The 9,510-nt window shown below is 46.8% G+C and overlaps 1 protein-coding gene across 1 annotated transcript in view; it reads left to right on the plus strand.

The window, feature by feature from the left end:
- Nucleotides 1–7,307, plus strand: part of ADGRB1 (adhesion G protein-coupled receptor B1) — a 91,859-nt gene extending 84,552 nt beyond the window's left edge. The window contains exons 15-17 of the mRNA XM_026841531.1: nt 2,930–3,032; nt 4,191–4,234; nt 7,163–7,307. Of these exons, the coding sequence (XP_026697332.1) occupies nt 2,930–3,032; nt 4,191–4,234; nt 7,163–7,307 (292 nt within the window). The remainder of the gene's footprint in view (nt 1–2,929; nt 3,033–4,190; nt 4,235–7,162) is intronic.
- Nucleotides 7,308–9,510: the final 2,203 nt, after the last annotated feature.

Consider the following 9,510-nt stretch of genomic DNA (forward strand, 5'->3'; position numbering starts at 1 on the left):
CCACAGCCTGTGAACAGCGTTCCCACAGGAGACCTGATTTAAGACATTCTTTAATTAAAGGACAGTCCTTCTTTTTTTTTTTTAAAAAAAAAAAAAAAAAAATCAGTGTCCTGAATCACCTGTGGAGAGGCAAAGGAAATAAAATAAAAATAAAAGAAGCAGCAGCAGAGAAATACCTCTTACTTCACCACTGTGCAGATGGACACAGTCTTAAAAAGGAGAATGTCTTTAAATAACCACGTAGCTGTGTATCACCAGCCTGCGGGGTAAAAATATTTCTGATCACAAAAGAGAGCAGTTATTCCTGGCTACACACGAACAATAAGAACCCAGATCCTGGGTTTGACCACATTGCTTCAACACAGAGCGATTTTTCCTGAAAGAAAAAAAAAAAAAAAAAAAAAAGTAGATTTAACCCAGCAAACAGCACCAGCTGAGCTGCTCCTAATTGTCCCAATTTACCTCCCCCAAGCAGCAATTCCTTATCTGAGCCACACGTTGCCCTGTCCCCTCAGATCCAGAGCGCCCTGTCGTTCTGGGCAGCTGTGACAATTGAGATGGGATACACGTGTTACTTGGTTTTTCAAGCCAGGGAGGTGAGCAGCGCTTGGTCCCAGCTGGGGACTGCTGCCGAGAACACGGGCAGCAGTTGGAGAACCAACAGCCTGGCACCTGACAGCCCCATGTACCAAACAGCATGTTTACAGCTCTTTGCACACTCTTTATGGCCATGAAGGAGCCCTCTGAGCTCTTCTGACCTCCTGCCCAAGCCAGATCTTCACGTGCTTTGTTTGCTTCCCAGAAGCTGGGTTGCAACATGTTTTTAAGGAAAGACTACTCATCTTCTCCCTGAAAGATTCCCCATGATGCCGAGTCCCTCGCCTCCCCCGACAAGCTGCTCAGATGCTTAATTACCTTCTCTGCTAGGAGCCTGTCTCTTATTTTAAGGCTGAATTTATCTGACTTTCACTTCCAGGCACTGGGCCTTCTGGTGGGCGACTGAAAAAATCTCCCACATGCAACAAACTGTCAGACATGACTTTCAACAGAAAGCTTTTGTCTGGTTTTCTAGCACCTAGATCAATTTTTGAAAAAAAAAAAAATCTTACCGCCATTTCCCCATCTCAAAGTGGAACTGAATGCAACAGCACGGTGGCATCCTGACCCTGACAAGGAGGGGTGCGTAGAAAAGATGTTTACTCCTTGCTCCTGCACAGGATCACTTCTGTTCTTTCTGTCACAGCTCTTTGCCCTGAAGTCAATATCCCCAGGTACATTTTGGGTCGCAGAACCTGTAGCTGTGCATGCAGACCTTGCACTCTCCAAGCTCAGATGTGCTTCCCAACTCTTAGATGCACTGGGATAACTTCTGGTCAGGTGGGACTATTTGGCCATTAAGCAACCTTCATAGGCTGCACATGAGTAACTTCGGTGTGCTAACGACTTGCCACGCTGAAAAAAATCAAATGCTGCTGCTGCTGCTGCTGCTTTTGTTTATCGCATCAATTCTCACCTGGTCCTCAGCCTTCAAAAGGATGTTTGTGTGTCCTCGAGGTTGTTCATGCAAATATTCAACAGCACTGAACCAAGAACTGACCCTTGCAGTCACAGCTACTAATGAAGACATGAGCTGGTGTTTACCTTTCGGCAGCTCCTGGTTTTAGTTTATCTACAGCTGCCTACATTTCAAAGCTTAGACCTGGTATTTACTCCTATTGACTTCATTCTTTACTCAACTTTCTAGACAGATATTTGTGCTTTATTATTTTTTTTTCTTAAGGAAAATGTGTTTTATTTTTCATTTACCCTGCTAAAACAATGTTGTTTTTTTCCCTTTGTCATTGGTGGAATAGTGGATTTCTAAGCATCTGCTTACACATCTGTGGATGATTCCAAGTTTGGTTTTTGTTGTTTCTTTTATTTATAATCCAGTTGTTGTTAAGCAAGTGAGAATCTTTTCCATGTAATCCTTCTGTAAAAGGAAAATAAGATCCAGAAAGAAAGGTGAAAGATTTTGCCAGTGCCTAGAGGAGATTTGGACAGGGAAAGATTTCCCTTGCCCGTGGGTGCCAGGAGGGTTGGGAGCAGCCTGATGCTGGGCTACCAGTGTAGTACTGATTCCTTCATGGTAAACTTGAGAGGCAGCCATTTCAACTGCTGGTTTTGGACACCTTTTGCTTATTTAAACAACCAAGTCTTTCCCTGCCGCAGAAACACCAGGAACCCCTGCGTATTTAGATGTTCAGTGTTCAAGGAAGTGTCTGCAAAGGGTTTGGCTTCCCAGGGAGCAGGAGCACAGGTATGGGAGATATCTCCTCCCTTATTGCCTCTCCCAACAGCCGAATCTCCTAGGGCTGCCAGATTTATTAGAGTATTTGTCTGGGCACAGATATTGAGACACTCACATGAAAGCTCTGGCCTCTTTCCATTTGCTTTTGATCCTCAGAGAATGGAGATACATGCCAGCGCCTCTAGCAGTGAACCAGAGAGGATCGTGTGCTGCCCCATGGATATGATGTTAAAGGCAACCATACCCCCGTCCAACACTGCGGTGCAGATTAAGCCAGCCTTTTTTAAACGCACACGAAATGAGCTCTGTTTCCTCATGTCGGGGAGAGAAAATGTGTCCGGGACCATTTTATTACTGGGAAAAATACAGACTTTAAGTCTGATGGCCTTAGGTGTCTGTATGGTTCAAAAAAATGGTGTGATTCTTGGAGGAATAGAGTGGCTGTGACGGCAGCTCAAAGGGCTGTGGATGGGCTCCATCACCAGCAAGTGTCTTTGAGGGTATTTTAAATTAATAGGGCCGATTCCTGCACTGCGCACACGGAACCTTGTACCACCGATGACAAATGCATTGGGATTCCCTGCTCTGCAGAAGTGCCTCAGCCCTCTTTAAAATGTCTCTTTCCCCTCTTCTTCCCAGGAACAGCACTGTTTTGAACTCCAAAATCATCTCCGTGACTGTGAAGCCATTTCCTCGGTCTCTCCTCACCCCTTTGGAAATTGAATTCTCCCACCTGTACAACGTAAGTCTTTCCCGGGAACCCGCACCATTCCGCAGCTGCGTTTGCTTCCGCATAGCAAGAACGTGTTGGCGCAAGGAAGGAGGTGGCTTTGCTGGGCTCCTGAGACTTTTTTTGCCAATGCAAACCCCTTCAATCTCCTTTAACACAGGCTGCTGAGGCACTTGACTACCACCCTGAGGTTGGTATTGATGTCCTCACGGCCAAGGCTGCATTCTATGGGTCAGCCTTGCAAATCTTGCCGCTCTGTGCTCCTTGCTCAGGCATTGCCAGTGCAGGAGGAGCGTGCCAGCACTGCTTTTTGCCGGGAACGTGGGCATACTTATCCCAAATTCGCACCATTTCACTGTGAGCATGGGAATGGGAGAAGAACTGTGCACTCATTAAAAAATGGGCCGTAATAACGATCTTCCCTGAGGAGGGAAAGAGGGAGGGGAAAGGTCGTTTCCATTACTATTTGTAATGTTCTTTGCAGTCCTCAGATACAACTGGAGACGTGATTATTGCTGTTGTGATCAGTGCTTTAAAAGGCGATCAAAGATTCCCTCCAGGTTCCCCTAAACTGATAGATGTGATGGACATTTACATACCCCAACGCCTGTTCTTGTTGTGGGTTTCAGATGTCCTCCTGAGGCTCTGCAACATGAATATGAGATCTGTTCTGGTTTTGCTTTGACTTTCCTGGAAGGATTTTCCAAAGTGGTCTGTGGAGGCAGTGGTAAACCTCTTCCAGGGGGCTTTAAACACACCTGACCGTCTCAGGCTGTGGCTCTTCTGAGCACCGTGTCCCACAGAAGCACATGCTGTATTTGATCCACTTTCCAGAAGAGAGCAGCAAAAGGATTCTGTGTGAGAAGAGGAAAAAGGAAGAACGTCAGTAGGTTGAGTCAGGAAAGATGCCGAGACAAATCCTTCTACAGTGGTGTTGATGCAGAGCAAGCTGAGGCCCATTTTATTCTTGCTTTTTAAGCCAAGGATGAAAGAAGCTGTTCCAAGGACTGAGCTCTGCGGCTGCCCATCTGATATATCAAAGACACACCATGCCTAGAGTAGCAGAAGCTGTTCTACAGGACCTACCTATTTCATTCTAGTTGCTCCAAATACCCAACAAACAGCATGGCACTGATTTGCTTCATTTTTCCCTTTCTTCTCTCCCGGCAGGGAACCACCAACCAGACCTGCATCCTGTGGGACGAAAACGATGGGTGAGTTCCGTGGGTTTCTCTTTACTCTCATGGGCCCATATGCTTTTTGGTTGAAATCATCACAGTTTCAGCGGTGACGTGTCAGTCTGTGTCAGCCCTCGCTCTCTCTATTCAGTTTTTTTCTTGCGTGCACCTTCATGGCTGGAGGAGTCCTTTGCCCTGGTAGGGAGTGCTTCTTTCTTCACACAGATGCATCCCTCCTCACTGCGTCGTCTTTTGGTGTCAGTTGGTTGAACCAGATCTTATATTTAAAGATCTGCAATCAGGTGTTGTCAGTGCAGTTCATGAAGGGCTCTGTATGCTGGGAACATCGTGTGCCTGTACCAGGGAAACCTCTCTCAGTGTCCAAGCAGAGATGTTCACGTGTTCTTCTGCTCACAGGGAGGAGTGTTTGCATTTTGCTTTGATGTTTTGGACCCCAGACTACATTTTGCAGAAGTGGCCTCTTATTTTGGATTTTCCCGCATGAGGAATACATGAACTGAGACCAAGGACTGTGGAGTCATTCACAGATTGCCCTAAATTGAGCTTGACATGGCAGTGCTTGGCTCTCCTCAGTGCTCATCCCAAATTGTGCATCATAAAGAGAGTAATGTAAAACCAGAGCCCACTGTTGCAAATATGGTCTGCAGTGGTGAAGGGTGTGTTGTGCGGCTGCCATGCAGTAAAATGATCTCTGTCAGGATTCCTGCGGTGACTGGTGTTGTTCGGGAGGTGTTGAGAGGTGTGATGGTGGTCAGCAGGTTAAAAAGAAATCCCAAGTTACCACAAAGAGTCAGGATCATAAATCCGATATGGGAAGTAGTTGTTGGAGAGTGTGCATCTTAGGAAAAAAAAAAAAAAAGTACACTCTGAAAGTGTGGTCTTAAATCCTGAGTGAGCCTGACAAGGATACAAAGCGTCTGATTTAATGGTGTTTTTACCTCGTTGACATTTGTGTCTCATTTTGAGGACCAACATGACTTCTTTTCTGCTTACAGTCGGTTTCTCTTCGTGAGATCTCATGTATTTGGCACATACCTCTGCATTTATTATGATTATTATTATTATTTATTATTATTATCTGCAGCATCTGAAAAATGATTCTATTCTTCTCCTTTTATGCTCCATTAAGTAGCATATACACACATAGGCGGGCAACATATTTGCAGTCAGCTTACTGTTCTTGTTGGCCTGTGATTAATTCCACATGTATGAGCGGATCCAAAGCAAAGCTGAAGAACCCAGAGGGACTCCCTGCTTGCGAAATCACACACATGTCGTAGCCCAGAGCAGAACTGGTCCCTCTGGGTCATAGTGAAAATTATTCCAGTGTTAGAAGATGATTGGGATGCAGGAGTCTCGTGTGTGCTCTGCTGACCTCACATGACAGCCGGTGAACCTTCGTGACATCAGTAAAATGGGATTTTATTATATTCCCTATGTGCCAGAAAGCAGACTGGGTGTGTAGGTCAGCCCAGAGGGTTGTGTATAGGTGAGCAGACTCAGGAGGAGGCTTGGGTAGGAGCTGACCTGCTCTGCTAAACCTGTTGTCTGCCCATGCTGAATGGGATTAAAGCACTTGTACACAAATCCATTTCTTGGCAGGTAAAGGCAGAAGTTGGAACCAATGTCCCTTCTGCTCTGCACACCATTCTCATTGTTCTTGGCTTTCTGTGTCCGAGAGAGAGAGTTATGTCCAGAAGGATGAAGGTGTTTCCCTGCCATGCTCAGATCTGGATTTAATTAGCTGTAGCCTGAGCAAGAAAAGAACAAAATCCAGTTTGCACATGGCTGGACCTGAGAGAGAGCGACGGCATTTGGGCTGGGAACATATCTGACAGAGCTGGCTCTGAAAAGTGCCTGCTATGAGAAAGATGAAGGGTTGGCCACTGCTGGATGTTGCTTGAGAGGCTTGAACGCCGTTGATGATCTGGAGACCAAGCAGTGCCCAGTCCAGCATAGTCACCTCTGCCTTGTCCGGGGAGGTCTGGCTGGACTTGCTGCCATGGCTTGCCATCTTGTTCGTCTGCCTGTTATCTCTCTGGGAGTGCGGGGTGTTAGGAATGCTTTCAGTCTTGAATCCTTGCATCTTCACAGCATCAGCGGGCTCATAGCTAAGAGCTGAACAGGCAAATTTTTGGCACCGATGCTGCAGTTCCGTTGTCAGGGATGGTTTCCAAAACCCCAGCAGATTGGTTGCACAAATGTTGCTGCTAAGTCCCTACTTTCTGTGTGTGTTGGGGTGCGTGTGTGTGTGCGCGCACGTTTGCAAGTGTTTTCAACCAACATTTGCAATCTCAAGCAGATAAAATGTCCAAAACGTCAATGTCAGCAGATTTTGTTGGGGGATGTTCTAAAGCTAGATCTGATCTGGTGAGCTCTGCCAAGCTGTTTGTTCAATATTTGAAAGCTGATTTGCTACCACTACTGCCTCCTGGGAAAGTCTAATGAAAGATAAACGATGCAAACCCTATTCTCCAGGTGTGAATACCCACCTCAAACTTGAATGGCACTCTGGAGTGGTCAAGGGCTTCACATCACGGTTTTGGATAATTGTTTCCTGTTTGGAGCAAGGGTTTTTGGTTACACCCTGGACCTGTTGCCTGGTGTGTGTGGTAGAGATCACGACTGGTGACTCTGAGCCAGGAAACCCTGAGGTCCAGACACATTTATGTGGTTCCCCTTTCTGCTCCCATCTTCTCCTTCCTGACAACCCCCCTCTTTTAAGTTGGAGGTTTTCCTACTGATCACTCTCATAAGACAGTTGTGCAAGCAGGTGAATCTCAGGAAAGCCCATTTCCCAGCTCGGACCAATTTAATGGCTTCACAATTTCATTTCCCTGCCTGTGTTTCACCTTGCCATGTTCCCTGGACAGCCCAAGCCAGCCTGCCGTGGTGTTGCTTGCTCAGAAGACTCTGCCGTCTCTTAAGCTTGCTCTTTTGCAGGCTCTCCATGCTCCAAGGCTGGCTGGCCAGGGGGACCTTCCCTATGTTCACAGTCATCCATCTGAGGCTGCGGATCTTGGGGATCCAAACTCCACCCCATTCCAGTGAACCAGCCTCTGGATTTAACCCCTTGCAGCCAATGTGACTGGACAGGTACAGAGGCAGGAAACTCCAAGCAATCCTCACACAAGAGCTCCTGCCTCTTACTGCAGCCACCTGAGCTTTCAATCCCATTCAAAACATGCCACAGCCCTTTAAAGGCCACTTAAAATCCATGGGCCGTGAAGGGTTGAATTGTAAAATTGCAATTAGAACAGACAATTATCATGTGGCCATGTGCTTCCTCCAAGAAAAAGCTGTGGAACAGAGCACTTAAAAAAAAAAAAAAAAAAAAAAAAAAAAGGAAGAGCCCCTGAGTGTTCATTCATTTGCATTTAGATAGATATTTAAGCTTGTAATATTAATAATGGATTTTTGATTTATTAATCCCAGCCCCTTTTAGTGACTGTTAGATTTGTGGGTGGCACCTCTCCATCTCTCGTCTCTTCCTCTTGCCCCCAACTCCTCATGTCAAGAAATAAGAGGGGAGAAGATCAGGGACTAATTTCTGTTGTGTTGGGTGCTGCAAGTGGGATTAATGAGCTTAACACTGGCTGGGTAAATTGAAAGTTGAAATCTGAGAATGATTTGGGATTCTCCGGCTGTCCTCCGAGGGTGTTCCTTTGGAGCAATTATTAGCTGCTTAACCCTGCGGAAGTTACAACCCAGGCAGGATCTGGTCTCCTACTCCCTCTTTCTCCTGCTGGGACAGGATGGAGGGAGTTGATAGATGTGGTCATCTTATATGCTTTCATGTTCTTGTCCATCACCAGATTTGTATTTCTCACCTGCCTTGCTCCGGTGCACAACAGGGATGCCATGAGGCAAGGGGAATGGGGAGAGAGTCACCAAAGTTTAGTGGTGGTGGCAGCACTGCTTCATGGCTGCCGCGGAAGACGTGGGGTTAGTTAGTGTCACAGAATAGTCCCGCTGCCCTGGGGGCGGGATGAGTCTGTGTACTCGGGCCTCCAAAGCTGGGTTTTGGTGTTGAGCATGAGATCAGGTCGAACGACGGGGAGTGTCATGAGATAAAAAAGGAAGAGTCGCAACCCATCATGCGTCTGGAGACACAACATGAGATCAGGCTGACTGACTGATGGACCCACGGCCACAGGTGAAGGATCATTCTCCCCTTCAGCGTGCCCTGCCTCGGTGACAGCAGGGACCGAGCCAGCCAGCTGGGACTTGTATTTTATCTCATGGTGCATGAGAGAACATCGCATCCCGCAGGTGTGAAATCCAACCTCGCACATGCAGAGGGTGGGATCCAGCGCGTCTGCATTGCCAGGGGAACTCTCATGCCCCAGGGAATGCTTGCTCGTAGGGGATCTGCCTGGCTTCAGCCACCAACTACTCTGCTTCTCTGTCTCCAAGAGGAACATAATAATAACTAGACATTATAATAACTGATTTTAAGAGGCCTTTGAAACCTTCAAAAAATATTTGCATAAAAGCTTTTCGCTCTTGGAAGAAAAAGTGCCTAGGGTGTCTGTGGTTTTGATTCAAGGACACTCTTACCTTCCCTTGGGAAAGATCATCTGTTCCAGTAATTAAAGCCTTTAACCTATCTAACTTAGGAAATGCAGACCTCACTGTTTAGGAAGGTGACCCGTGCGCAGCAAGGTTAGGCATAGAGAACAAGATGAACAGTGCCTCGGCTCGCGGAGCAAAGTTAAATCACATCCTCTTGGCTATGGGATGGATCTGATGCCCCAGCCGAGATCAAGCAGAAATCTCCCCCCAAGGTTCGCAACTGCACGGAGCGGTGTTTGACGATGCTGCTAAAGTAGACTAACAATCTATCCCTGTTTCAAAACTTACAGGATCCTAAGATATAGCTCGCAGATGCTGAGGACCGCCCTGCTCATGAGCTCTTTTCAGAGAGGAATGGTTTGGGGTGTAGGGTGTATGTTGGTCCTTCAGGGGGGTGGTTGATAGAGCTGTGTGGACCATGGGCTGGCAGAACCGATCACACAGAATCATAGTCCACAGGGAGAGATCTGCAGGGTCATAGTCAGCTTGTGGCAGTGTTTTTGGTTTTTTTTTGTTGTTGTGTTGGTTTTTTTCCCTCTTTTTGGTCTGGAACAACTCAGAGGAGCCCCCAAAACATCATAGAAAAAGGCATTTCCCACCAGGCACCACTATTTTTCTGTAGGGTAATTGGGCTCTTTAGGACGTTTGCTTTCCAGCCATCCCATGAGCCTTGCAGTGCCGCTGCTTTGCCTGAAATTCCTGTTTTCAGGGTGGGA

The sequence above is a fragment of the Athene cunicularia genome, assembly GCF_003259725.1.
Source record: "Athene cunicularia isolate RWA chromosome 2 unlocalized genomic scaffold, athCun1 chr2_part1, whole genome shotgun sequence".
NCBI classification, from domain to species: Eukaryota; Metazoa; Chordata; class Aves; order Strigiformes; family Strigidae; genus Athene; species Athene cunicularia.